General features: G+C 46.1%; 1 protein-coding gene across 2 annotated transcripts in view; it reads left to right on the top strand.

Annotated features, from left to right (window-relative positions):
• Nucleotides 1-9556, top strand: part of NIPSNAP2 (nipsnap homolog 2) — a 38043-nt gene extending 28487 nt beyond the window's left edge. For both annotated transcript variants that reach the window (XM_025378371.1, XM_025378372.1), the window contains 3 exons: nucleotides 3568-3662; nucleotides 6355-6438; nucleotides 8386-9556. In XM_025378371.1, coding sequence (XP_025234156.1) covers nucleotides 3568-3662; nucleotides 6355-6438; nucleotides 8386-8450 — 244 coding nt within the window. In that variant the 3' untranslated portion in view covers nucleotides 8451-9556. The remainder of the gene's footprint in view (nucleotides 1-3567; nucleotides 3663-6354; nucleotides 6439-8385) is intronic.
• Nucleotides 9557-14106: the final 4550 nt, after the last annotated feature.

Consider the following 14106-nt stretch of genomic DNA (forward strand, 5'->3'; position numbering starts at 1 on the left):
CCAAAAATACAAAAATTAGCCGGGTGTGGTGGCACATGCCTGTAATCCCAGCTACTTGGGAGGCTGAGGCAGGAGAATTGCTTGAACCTGGGAGGCGGAGGTTGCAGTGAGCCAAGATCACACCATTGTAATCCACCCTGGGCAACAAGAGTGAAACTCCGTCTCAAAAAAAAAAAAAAAAAAAATTATGTATAAAGCCAGTTTAGCATTCAATTTATATTTTGGCACATAGGTAACTAAGATGGTGACCACCTCGTCTGTACAGGCTTCTGATTGTTACCAGGCTCAGGCAAGTATGTTTTCTTTGCCTACCATAACTAAATTACAAAAATTCAGAATGAAATGAATAATCTGGAATATTTACCACTATCAGTAAAAGTCAGGTTTTTTTTCTTCCGAATAGAGTTAGAGTGCACATTGAAGTGATTTGCTTAATTTCAATAATCAGATTTGTAATTTCTGTGAAGATATTGATCACTTTATTCTCAATGTAAAGATTAAAGATGTCATCTTATTTGTGGATAATCCATGGGGGCAATAGCAAGAAGTCCCTTTTTCACCATAAAGAAACCCAAGCACTTGGGTAAGGTCCCCATTGTGGCATTGAGACCATGGTGGATTAGAGCAGAGGTGTAGAGTGAGTTTAAGGAGACTGGATTGCTTGAGCCCAGGAGTTCGAAACCAGCCCAAGCAACATAGCAAGGCCCCGTCTCTAAAAAAAAAAAAAAATTGGCTGTGCTTAGTGGCGCAAGCCTGTAGTTCCAGCTACTCAGGAGGCTGGGGCAGGAGGATCCCTCAAGCCCAAGAATTCCAGGCTGCAGTCAGCTAAGATCATGCCACTGTACTCCAACCTGGGTGATAGAGTCTCTGTCTTAAAAAAGGAGACTGGCTTCATCACTCACAGGAAATCACTCTTTCTTGGATTTTTTCCCCCTTTTGAGTTATCATTCAGTATATATGAGGTTTGCCTCCAGGAAGAGAATGCTCAGCCAAGCCAACTCAAGCATCTTGTGCCTTGAGAGTGACATCTTTCACTGTCACTATTGGTAGGTTGCTATCCTTGTTTGTATGCTGCCAGCTCTTTTGAATGAATTAGAATGAATCTGTCTTCCCAAGTCTTGTCAACTGTGGGAACCTGATGTGACTGAGACTTCAGGCTAGAGCCTGGGCGGTGTGGTATGGATTTACTGAGTAACGCATGGTGTGTCATCTCTTGATAGACCTTAACTGTGCATCTTCTGCTGACCTCCCTACATCATTTGAAGCCCCTTCCTTTTCACCTTTGATTCTAGAAGACTGCTTTTGAAAAAATAGGCACATTTTAAAACACTTTTAGGAATTCAGATGCATCACTAAATATTTTTTTAAAGTGTCTGGTGCAAGTATGAAAGGTGTTTAAATTAAAGGACTCTGAGCCGGGTGCAGTGGCTCACACCTGTAATCCCAGCACTTAGGTAAGCTGGAGCGGACAGATCACTTGAGGTCAGGAGTTCAAGACCAGCCTGGCCAATGTGGTGAAATCCCATCTCCACTGAAAATACAAAAATTAGCTGGGCGTGGTGGTGCACACCTGTAATCCCAGCTCACAGGAAGCAGATGCAGGAGAATAGCTTGAACCTGGGAGGCAGAGGTTGCAATAAGCTGAGATCCCGCCACTGCACTCCTGGATGGCAGAGGAAGGGCTATAGGCTGGCCTGGTGGCTCATGCCTGTAATCCCAGCAGTTTGGGAGGCCAAGGTGGGGCAGATCGAGACCAGCCTGGCCAACATGGTGAAACCTCATGCCTACCAAAAACACAAAAAATTAGCCAGATGTCATGGTGGGCACCTGTAATCCCACCTACTCGGGAGGTTAAGCAGGAGAATCACTTGAACCCAGAAGGTGGAGGTTGCAGTGAGCCAAGATTGCATCACTGCACTCCAACCTGGGCAACAGAGCGAGACTCCATCTAAAAAAAAAAAAAAAAAAAAAAAGCCGGGCATGATTGCACATGCCTGTACCCCCAAGTACTCAGGAGGCTGAGGCACGAGAATAGCTTGAACCTAGGAGATGGAGATTACAGTGAGCTGAGATTGCACCACTGCACTCCAGCCTGGGAGACAGAGGAAGACTCTGTTTCAAAAAAAATTAAAGAGCTGATACCTTTGCAGTGGGAAATTCTTAAAAAGGAAAGTTTTAAGCCAAATGCCAATTTTTAACTGATCACAATGTGATGTTGTCCATAGAGGCACAATGTATATTAGTACTATCTTCCATATTTAGTACATAATGAATGCCTTTGGTACTCATTTTCTGAATGGTTTGCTCTGGTAAGAAAGAAAAAAAAGCAAGAGGCAGCTTTGCCCGCACTAGCGATGGCAGCGAGGTTGTGCCACCAAAAAGCTTCATTCCCATGGTTCCTCCCTCTGGCATCCAAGAAGTTGCAGAGTCCCTTGTGTAGTTCAGAGAGCAGGGGTGTTTCTCAGGATCTCAGAGTCATCAGCTGCTTTGAAGGTGTGCTTCTTTCACCTGTGTTTTAATGCCCTGCCCCAGGGCGGTCCCTGTCTCCCTTGGGTACAGTGCCCTGTGGCACCTTGGGTGCTCTAGTTCCAGGTTTGCCTCGCTTCTCTCAGGGTGTTCTGGAGAAACAATGCTTTTTAAGTTGGCGGGTCCCATCCTCTGCCAGTTCTAGATTTTATTCAAGAATCACCAGTGCAACTATATATACATTCTTAGATTGCTGTTTTTATTTTTAATAATTATCATTAAATACTGTACATTTTCTCACAAAAATTAGTATAGCTACAGAAAAGTATGCTTACGTTTCATATACATTAAAATGACTTTTAGACCAGGTGTGGTGGCTCATGCCTATAATCCCAGCACTTTGGGGGCTGAGGCGGGCGGATTACTTGAGTTTGAGACAAGCCTGGTCAACATAGGGAAATCTTGTCTCTACTGAAATTACAAAAATTAGCTGAGCATGGTGGTGGGTGCCTGTAATTCCAGCTACTCAGGAGGTTGAGGCAGGAGGATGACTTGAACCCGACAGGTAGCGGTTGCAGTAAGCTAAGATCCCACCACTGCACTCCAACCTGGGTGATAGAGCGAGACTGTCTCAAAAATAGGCCAGGTGCAGTGGCTCACGCCTGTAATCCCAGCACTTTGGGAGGCTGAGGTGGGCAGATAACCTGAGGTCAGGAGTTCAAGACCAACCTGGCCAACATGATGAAGCCCCATCTCTACTAAAAACACAAAAATTCGCCGGGTGTGGTGGTGGGCGCCTGTAATCCCAGCTACTCGGGAGGCTGAGGCAAGAGAATCGCTTGAACCCAGGAGGTGGAGGTTGCAGTGAGCTGAGATTGTGTCACTGCACTCCAGCTTGGGTGACAGAATGAGACTCCGTCTGAAATAATAATAAAGTAAATAAAATAACTTTTGATTTGCGTTAGCTTGATACCAATTTGATAAACAATTAAGTCTTCATTTTAAACAGCCTGCCCTGAGTATGGCAAAGATTTAGTCTACTGATTCTCGTTAGTGTATCTTAATTCAGCGTCTTAAACAAACATCACCTCACTCTTACAGGGCTCGTGCGATCCGCTTCAGACAGGATGGTAATGAAGCCGTCGGAGGATTCTTCTCTCAGATTGGGCAGCTGTACATGGTGCACCATCTTTGGGGTATCTGTTTTTCCCTTTTTGAGTTACTGGGATTTAAGAGTTCATTACTAAGTTGTACTGGGCAGTAGAGCACATCTTGAGTCAGTAACCTTAACCACTACAGCAAATCCAGACGTCACAGAGGGACAGTCTGTACGGGGCTGTCTGGAACTAGCGAGGTCAACAGTACAAGTCCATAGATTGATGGCATTAGTGAGCTGAAAGTGAGTGGGGATGATGGGGAAAGGAATAAGGGGTGAAGCAAGCAGCCATGGAAGAAGGAGGCCAGGGAAGTCAGAGTGCCTTCCACAGAGTGGTCCCAGCCTTTCTTTGTAGACTGACTTCTTAATTCCTTGGCAGAGGCAGGCCTGCATTTTACCCAGAGCGGCAGCTTCCTGCACATACTCACTGTCTGCCTTTGTAGACGTGGTTCCACTGTCTCAGGACATGGACCCCCTCACCTATTCCATCCCCACGCACTTTTGTTTGGCACCATCTTTGGTATCTTTCCCGTCCTGCCCCAGATGTCACCCCTCCCCAGTAGTGAACATCATCACTCCTCCTGAGCCCCCAGAGCCCTGTGTGGTGCTGGTTATTACTGTTGCACTGTGTATGGTGTGCAACCCTCTCAGGCATCCCTGTCTATGAATAAGCACAGGTGCTAGAAGGGCCGGATTGGATGGAGGAAGTTTCCATCCCTTTGGCTCTTGGGCCGAGGTCAAGCCAGGTGCATGCTCCATTCACATCAGCACCTGTAGCTGCTCGCAGAGGGCCTCCCAGATGCAGGATCCTGGAATTGCAAACAGGCAGGCACCAGAGTGTGAATGGCGGAGCTCTCACAGAGGCTGTGGGGAACATAGGGCAGACCTCCTGTCTCTGCCCTGTGGGGAGGACTCAAGGTTTCACAGAGCAACAGCAAGATGAAGAGGATTGCTTGAGGCCAGGAGTTTGAGGCAACAGTGAGCTATGACTGTGCCACTGCACTCCAGCCTGGGCAATACAGCAAGACCCTGTCTCCAAAAAAAGGTAATTAAGAAGATATTGGCTGGGCACAGTGGCTCATGCCTATAATCCCAGCACTTTGGGAGGCCGAGACAGGTGGATCACCTGAGGTCAGGAGTTAAGAGACCAGCCTGGCCAACATGGCGAAACCTCATCTCTACTAAAAATACAGAAAATTAGGCATGGTGGTGCATGCCTGTAATCCCAGGTACACAGGAGGCTGAGGCAGAAGAATCAGTTGAACTCAAGAGGCGGAGGTTGCAGTGAGCTAAGATCGCGCCACTGCACTCCAGCTCGGGAAACAGCGAGACTCTGTCTCAAAAAAAATAAAAGGAAAGTAAAAAAGAAAGAAGGCATCTGGATGAGATACCTGTGAATTGTACCACGACACAGGTGATCCCCCTCCACCTGAAGCGCCTTTCTTCCCATTCCTACATCAGTGATGTCCTTTTCAGCTTCAACACCCACCTGGTCAACTTGCACCTTTCCCACAGCTCTCCCATTGCCTGCCCTGCTCCCCTGTACACTGTGTCCTTGCATGGGCCACAGCACTCTCCACGGCTGATCTTGCCTGTCTCATATCCTGGGGCTTCACCACATGGAACACACCCGCTACCCAGATCAGTGTAGTGCGAGATAAATGTTGAGTAAAATTGATCTGACATTGCTTATCTGTGGTCTCACAGTTTCTGGTCATGAATTTAACATGTTATTGGAGAAGTTCACTTGGTTTATAAAGGTATATCTTAGATTCACTAGATTTTAAAGCTTAAGAGGGAATTGTGGCCGGATGTGGTGGCTCACGCCTCAAATCCCAGCAGTTTTGGAGGCTGAGTCGGGAGGATCGCTAGAGTCCAGGTGTTTGAGACCAGCCTGGGCAACATAGTGAGACCCCATCTCAAACAAGCAAATAATTTTTTTAACTTAAGAATGGGCCAGGCCGGGCGCGGTGGCTCAAGCCTGTAATCCCAGCACTTTGGGAGGCCGAGACGGGCGGATCACGAGGTCAGGAGATCGAGACCATCCTGGCTAACACGGTGAAACCCCGTCTCTACTAAAAAAAAATACAAAAAACTAGCCGGGCGAGGTGGCGGGCGCCTGTAGTCCCAGCTACTCGGGAGGCTGAGGCAGGAGAATGGTCTAAACCCGGGAGGCGGAGCTTGCAGTGAGCTGAGATCCGGCCACTGCACCCCAGCCCGGGCGACAGAGCAAGACTCTGTCTCAAAAAAAAAAAAAAAAAAGAATGGGCCAGGTGTGGTGGCTCACCCCTGTAATTCTAGCACTTTGGGAGATTGAGGCGGTTTGATGATTTGAGCCCAGGAGTTTGACGTCTGCCTGGTCACAAAAAAATACAAAAATTAGCCAATGTGGGAGCACTTTCCTGTAGTCCCAGCTATTCAGTGGGCTGAGGTAGGAGGATCACTTGAGCGTAGGAGGTCAAGGCCGTGGTGAACCATCATCGTGCTACTGCGCTCCAGCCTGGCTGACAGAATGACCCTGTCTCAAAAAAAAAAAAAAAAAAGACAAAGTTTGCTTTTCCCACATGGCCTAATATAATTTTGCTCAGTGTTTCCCCAGCCCAGTATATTACACACCTGAAGTAGTCCCTGAGAAAACTAGATGCCCAGGTGAAGCAAGACCTTAACATATGTATGGGTGGAATGCAGGGTATATGTTTTAAGTCTTACTTCTCTGTGTGGTTATTTTTAAGCTTACAGGGATCTTCAGACCAGGGAAGACATACGGAATGCAGCATGGCACAAACATGGCTGGGAGGAATTGGTATATTACACAGGTAATCTCTTAATAGCCATGAAATAACGCTTTTTGTCTTACTGTTTCAATCATGTTCTTTCACCCTGACACTAATAGGTGGCTTTTATAATAGTGTGTTACTAGGATAGTGAGTCATCAGGTTGGGAGGGGAAGGGAGATAGTCAATTTTTCTCTAATACTTACATGACGTTTTTCAATAAAGCAGAATATCCATTCTTTCAAATATGTTTATCATCTGTTACAGTTTTCAGACCCTTGGATGTTGTAAATTGTACATCATTACCTTTCTTTGTAGATTTCTATATTGTCTGAAAACTTATTACACAAATAAAATTTTTTCTAAGCTTTTCTTTTCCATCAAAATTGTTAGTATCCCAAATCAGAACTTAATATATCAATTAAAGAGTGATTTTGGCCAGGCGCGGTGGCTCAAGCCTGTAATCCCAGCACTTTGGGAGGCCGAGACGGGCGGATCACGAGGTCAGGAGATCGAGACCATCCTGGCTAACACGGTGAAACCCCGTCTCTACTAAAAAAATACAAAAGACTAGCCGGGCAAGGTGGCGGGCGTCTGTGTTCCCAGCTACTCGGGAGGCTGAGGCAGGAGAATGGCGTAAACCTGGAAGGCAGAGCTTGCAGTGAGCTGAGATCTGGCCACTGCACTCCAGCCCGGGTGACAGAGCCAGACTCCTTCTCAAAAAAAAAAAAAAAAAAAGTGATTTTGAAATTAGATAAATTAAACTTCCTGTATGTACAGTATGTATACATGGGTACATAATACATGCATGTGCACATACATAAGTATATTATGAAACCCTGTTTGCTTGATTTTTATAAGAAAACAGTTGGCTGAATATAACCCAGTGCATTGGTAGAGGTAATCAGTACCAGCCATGTTGCATGGCAAGTATATTTCTGGCCAGGCGCAGTGGCTCACGCCTGTATTCCTAGCACTTTGGGAGGCCGAGGCGGGCAGATCACCTGAGGTCGGGAGTTCGAGACCAGCCTGACCAACATGATGAAACCTGTCTCAATTTGAGAGGCTGAGGCAGGAGAATCGCTTGAACCTGGGAAGTGGAGATTGTGCCACTGCACTCCAGCCTGGATGACAAAGCAAGACTCCGTCTCAAAAAAAAAAAAAAAAAAGTATATCTCAGCCCATATACTACCAAGAAAATAAAAGAGTAATTTGTCCTAGAAAGTAGATGTTACCTTGTCTTTTAGTTCAAGATATTATATAACATATAATTGCATGTTATAATTATATAATTTGATTTGATTTTGCTGCTTACTCAAAGAACGTTTGAGAAATCACCATTTTTCTCACAATAAGACAATACAGACTTTCCCCACCTCCTACAAATAAAACAAATCTCCAGGTAGCATCTGTTGTAATTTTTTCTTCCTTTTTTTTTTTTTTTTTTTTGAGACGGAGTCTTGTTCTGTCACCAGGCTGGAGTGCAGTGACGCGATCTCGGCTCACTGCAACCTCTGCCTCCTGGGTTCAAGCGATTTCTCCTGCCTCAGCCTCCTGAATAGCTGGGATTACAGGCAGGCGCCACCACACCCAGCTAAGTTTTGTATTTTTAGTAGAGACGGGGTTTCACCCTGTTGGCCAGGATGGTCTGGATTTCCTGACCTTGTGGTCCACCTGCCTTGGCCTCCCAAAGTGCTGGGATTACAGGTGTGAGCCATCGCACCCAGCTGATGTGTTGTAATTTTTTTTTTTTTTAATTTATTTTTTTGAGACGGAGTCTCACTCTGTTGCCCGGATGTGTTGTAATTTTAATAGCATCTTGTAGGATGCCAGCTGATACAGGGCCCACTTCTATATTTCTGCCCTTGAGGTTAATCCTGTATATTATGACATTCTCTTGTTTTCAAGCAGCACAATCTGTCTGTTAGTGTCATTTACCATAATGTGTTTAGAAAAGAACAAGTGCAGTAACCCTGATCCTATTTTCAGTTCCACTTATTCAGGAAATGGAATCCAGAATCATGATCCCACTGAAGACCTCGCCCCTCCAGTAAAGCTGTAGAGTTTCTATGTGCCTACATACATTTCTGTGACAAGTATTTGTCATAAATTAATTTTAATTGTATATCACGTGAAAAAGAAACACTGAGGTTTAAGCTGCTGTATATAGCTTGTGAGAAACCTCTTTTCTTTAAAATTTACGTAGTCACAAGAAAGGAAAGAATTACAGTTGGACTGATTGTGACAGTGCCCTGTTGTCCTCTTTGAAACACCCCCGTGTTGTCCAGTGTACCTTATAATACTTAGCCACTTCTCCCCACCCTCCAGGAGGGGTTCACATTGAATTCTGAATCATCTTGAAAATAAGATTCCAACCACAAAAACAATTAGCCATTTCTTTACTAAAAAACAAAAAACAAATCTGTTTTATAATTACAGATTTTTAGACAAATTTCTTGTATCAGGAAGAAATACAAATTTTGTCATGTTTCTCAAGCAGTTTTTCTGAGTAGTTTCTGAGGAGGAACAAATTACGAGTGTGCCCAATAACTGAAAATGTTTTAACTCACTCTCATTTGTAAGCAGTCCACATAGTAGACAATGGGTTTTCCAAGCTGGGCAAGGTACATTTAATCAGTAAATCAGTTTCCTATCATGTATCGTGATGTGTCAGTGTGAGACACAAAAACAATGGCTTGAAACTTGTGTATCATATGTGATTTTGAAATGAACACCTTGAATAGCACTAATTTTTATTTGTGATATTTTTCTATAACAAAACAAGTAGCACTAGGAAAAGAGGTTTTATTTTGTAAACGATCATTTGTGACCTCAGACACTCTCTGGCTAATATTTTAATAAGCTCACAGCAGATTATTCTGAGATCATGGATGAGGGGTGGTGCATGTTGAGATTTAAATTGGCATAAAGCTGCATCCTTTTTGTCTAGCTGTTTGATTTCATTGTTTAATATGGTGTGCCAATTTCGTGACTGTTACCATGTGAAAGTCCTGTTGAAATGAACAATCATGTCTGCCCCACAATCAAGGATGCCTGTGTGAAGTGTGAGTCAATCTCATACCCAATGTCAGACTTTTACATGTCAATGATTTTCTCCAAGAACATAGAAAAGTCAATAAAATCCTCTTAATTTTCACATATCATGTTTGGATTTTTGTTTTTTTTAATTTGTTCTGAGAATGACAGACGTGCTGTGAATGACTCTGTCACTCTTGCAAAATAGCTTGTCACAAAGGATTAAAGGAAGTCAGCTGGCTTCTGGGGAAAATCCTTCCAAAGGAACAAAGTATGAGGCCCTGGGCAAGGTCATGTCTGGTATGTGCCGAGGGCAGCAGAAGCCAGTGGTGGAAGCAGACATGAGGGAGAGCGTGGTGGGACATGAGCTCAGAGCTCACAGGGCTGGATCCCTTGAGTGTTGGAGGCCATTAGAAAGACCCTAGTGGCTAGGCCCAATGGCTCACACTGGTAATTCCAACACTTTGGGAGGCCGAGGCCCAAGGATCCCTTGAGCGCAGGAGTTTGAGACCAGCCTGGGCAACATGAATGAAACCTCATCTCTACAAAAAATTGAAAAATTAGCTGGGCATGGTAGCATGTGCCTGTAGTCCCAGCTACTCAGGAGGCTGAGGCAGGAGGATTGCTTGAGCCCAGGAGGTTGAGGCTGTAATGAGCTGTGATCACACCACTGCACTGCAGCCTGGGCAAGAGAGCTAGACCCTGAATCAAAAAAATAATAAGGCTGGGTGCAGTGACTCACGCCTGTAATCCCAGCACTTTGGGAGGCCAAAGCAGGCAGATGACTTGAGGCCAGGTGTTTGAGACCAGCCTAGCCAACGTGGAAAACCCCGTCTCTACTAAAAACACAAAAATTAGCTGGATGTGGTGGCACATGCCTATAATCACAGCTACTTGGGAGGCTGAGGTAGGAGAATTGCTGAACCTGGGAGGCAGAGATTGCAGTGAGCCAAGAACGTGCCACTGCACTCCAGCCTGGGCGACAGAGTGAGACTCCATCTGCAAACAAAAAATAATAAAAAGACCTTGGCTTTTATTATAAGGGAGATGGGAGATGAGATCCGCTGGAGGCTTTCAAGCAGAGGAAAGGCATGATCTGACTTCTATTTTCCTTTTTTTTTTTGAGATAGAGTCTTGCTCTGTCACCCAGGCTGGAGTGCAGTGGCACAATCTCAGCTCACTGCAACCTCTGCCTCCTGGGTTCAAGCGATTCTCCTGCCTCAGCCTCCTAGTAGCTGGGACTACAGGCACGTGCCACCACACCTGGCTAATTTTTTGATGTTTTTAGTAGAGACAAGGTTTTACCCTGTTAGCCAGGATGGTCTCGATCTCCTGACCTCATGATCCTCCCGCCTTGGCCTCCCAAAGTGCTGAAATTACAGGCGTGAGCCACCGTGCCCAGCCCTATATTTTCAGTAGTAACTTTGATAAGGAGTAGCAGTAAAAGTAAGCAAAATGGGCCAGGCATGGTGGCCTGTAATCCCAGCACTTTGGGAGGCCAAGGCAAGGCAGATCACCTGAGGTCAGTTCAAGACCAGTCTGACCAACATGCAGAAACCCCATCTCCACTAAAAATACAAAATTAGCCGGGCGTGGTGGTGCATGCCTGTAATCCCAGCTACTTGGGAGGCTGAGGCAAAATAATCACCTGAACCCGGGAGGCAGAGTTTGCAGTGAGCCAAGATCGCACCATTGCACTCCAGCCTGGGCAACAAGAGTGAAACTCCGTCTCAAAAAATAGTAAGTAGGCAGAATGGCCAGATTCTAAATATATTTTGATTGTAGAGCCAACGTGAATTCCTGAACAAGTGATTGTGGAGTGTGAGTGAAAGAAAAAAGTGATTTTAGTTTTTGGCCCGAGCACTTGGAAGGCTGGGGAAGGTGGAACAGATTTGGGGGAATGAAGATCAGATATTCTATTCTACTCATGCTGAGTTGGAGATATCTCTGCACAGATCCAGGGGGAGATGTCAAGTAGGTCTTGGTTATGAGTCTGGAATTTAAGAGAGCCTTCTGGCCTGGAGATGCACATTTGCAAATTGTCCACATAAGTTGAAGTGAGGCAGCCAGATGTGGTGGCTCACGCCTGTAATTCCAGCACTTTGGGAAGCCGAGGCGGGAGGATCACCTGAGGTCAGGAGTTCGAGATGAGCCTGGCCAACATGGTGAAACCCCATCTCTACTAAAAATACAGAAATTAGCTGGGCATGGGGGTGGGCACCTGTAATCCCAGCTACTTGGGAGGCTGAGGCAGGAGAATCGCTTGAACCCAGGAGGTGGAGGTTGCAGTGAGCTGAGATCGCACCACTGCACTCCAGCCTGAGTGACAGAGCGAGACCCTGTCTCAAAAAAAAAAAAAAGACAAGCTCACCAAGCGAGTGACTATAGTCAGATGAGAGGATCAAGGTGAGGAGGAACCTGCAAAAGAGACTAAGAAACCACCAGGGAACTCGGCAGACACTCAAGCAAGCGGAGTGTCATGAGTGTCAGGAAGTCGAGACCAGCCAGGCCAACAAAGCAAAACCCTGTCTCTACTAAAAATTCAAAAATGAGCCGGGTGTGGTGGTACACACCTGTAATCCCAGCCACTTGGGAGGCTGAGGCAGGATAATCACTTGAACCGGGGAGGCAGAGGTTGCAGATATTGCGCCACTGCACTCCAGCCTGGGGGACAGAGTGCGATTCCATCTCAAAAAAAAAGAGGAGGAAGATTTTTAACTCAGTGTCTCAGAGGCAGTAGCTTCCCTCTGGGACAGCCCATACCGCAAGATAATCAGTTACTTTCCTGCCCTTTTAGTGTTCTATGAGTAACATTCTTAGAATGGCTTGTATTTCTAGGTGACTAAAACTAGATAGATAGATAGATTAGATAGATAGATAGATAGATAGATAGATAGATAGATAGATAGATAGATAGATAGATAGATAGATAGATAGATAGATAGATAGAGATAGATAGATAGATAGATAGATAGATAGATAGATAGATAGATAGATAGATAGATATTCTCTTTCTTTGGATATTTACCTGACAAGCTTCCACTGATATCAAGTAGTGGTTTTGTTTTGTTTTAGAGACAGTCTTGCTTTGTCACTCAGGCTGGAGTGCAATGGCTTGACAGCTCACTGCAGCCTCGACCTCCTAGGCTCAGGTGACCCTCCCATCTCAGCCTCTTGAGTAGCTGAGACTACAGTGCATGCACCATGCCTGGCTAAGTTTTAATTTTCTGTAGATACAGGGTTTCCTTACGTTCCCCAAGCTGGTCTCAAACTCCTGGGCTCAAGCAGGCCTCCTGCCTGGGCCTCCCAAAGTGTTGAGATTACAGGCATTAGCCACTGCGCTTGGCCACCCATTGCTTTAATTTAGGGCCTTTAAGATGGACAGCACCCCTCCAATGATTAGGAGAGGCCCAAGATGGAAATAAAGAGTTTATCACTTGGCCAAGCACGGTGGCTGATGCCTGTCCCAGCATTTTGGGAGGCCGAGGCAGGAGAATCACTTGAGTACAGGAGTTGGAGACCAGCCTGGGCAATTTCTATAGACCCTGTGTCTACAACAAATTTAAAAATTAGCCAGGTACGATGGTCTGTGTCTGTGGTCCCAGCTACCTGACAGGCTGAGGCAAGAGGATCACTTGAGCCTGGGACGTCAAGGCTGCAGTGGGCTGTGTTCGTGTCACTGTACTCCAGCCTGGGTGACGAAGCCAGAGCCTGTCAAAAAACAAACAATAAAACAAAAAACCAGTTTATCACTTAAAGTTCCTAGGGATACACAGTACTCCTGGAGGTCATACACAGGAGGTCAGAAAGAGACTTGGGGGCCAGTGCCTTTAGTGGGGTCCTGGGCGTCACCCAAACAGGTTTCCCCGTGGAGATTTTAATTGGTGGGTTTAAAGCAAGCAGGTGGCCGGGTGAGATGGCTCATGCCGGCAATCCCAGCACTTTGGGAGGCTGAGGCAGATGAATCACCTGAGGTCAGGAGTTTGAAACCAGCCTGGCCAGCATGGTGAAACCCCTGACTCCACTAAAAATACAAAATTAGCTGGGCGTGGTGGTGGGCATCTGTAGTCCCAGCTACTTGGGAGGCTGAGGTAGGAGGATCGCTTGAGCCTGGGAGATCAAGGCTGCAGTACGCTGAGATTGCACCACTGCACCCCAGCCTGGGCAACATAGACAGACCCTGTCTCAAAAAATAAAGCAAGCAGTCACAAGTTCCAGGAGGTCTTGCAGTGACTGAATGGTGGTCACTGCAGCGTATCTGCCTAGTCTGTGTGGGGTGTGAGGGTCAGTGGGGCCACCTGAACAGACTGCATGGAACTGTCCCATGGGAAGGTGGCCACCAGGGGGCAGTTGTGTAAGGCAGACTTCTGGATCCACCACACTGAGGAACTGGGGGGTCAGGGAGTAGAACTGGAAACAGTGTCAAGAGTGACCGAGTTGGCTGGGTGCTGTGGCTCACGCCTGTAATCTCAGCACTTTGGGAGGCTGAGGCAGGCAGATCACCTGAGGTCATGAGTTCGAGGCCAGCCTGGCCAATATAGTGAAACCCCGTCTCTACTAAAAATACAAAAATTAGCCGGGCATGGTGGTGCACGCCTGTGACTCCAGCTACTCAGGAGGCTGAGGCAGAAGAATTGCTTGAACCCGGGAGGCAGAGCTTGCAGTGAGCCGAGA

Source organism: Theropithecus gelada, chromosome 3, assembly GCF_003255815.1.
Source record: "Theropithecus gelada isolate Dixy chromosome 3, Tgel_1.0, whole genome shotgun sequence".
Taxonomy (NCBI): Eukaryota; Metazoa; Chordata; class Mammalia; order Primates; family Cercopithecidae; genus Theropithecus; species Theropithecus gelada.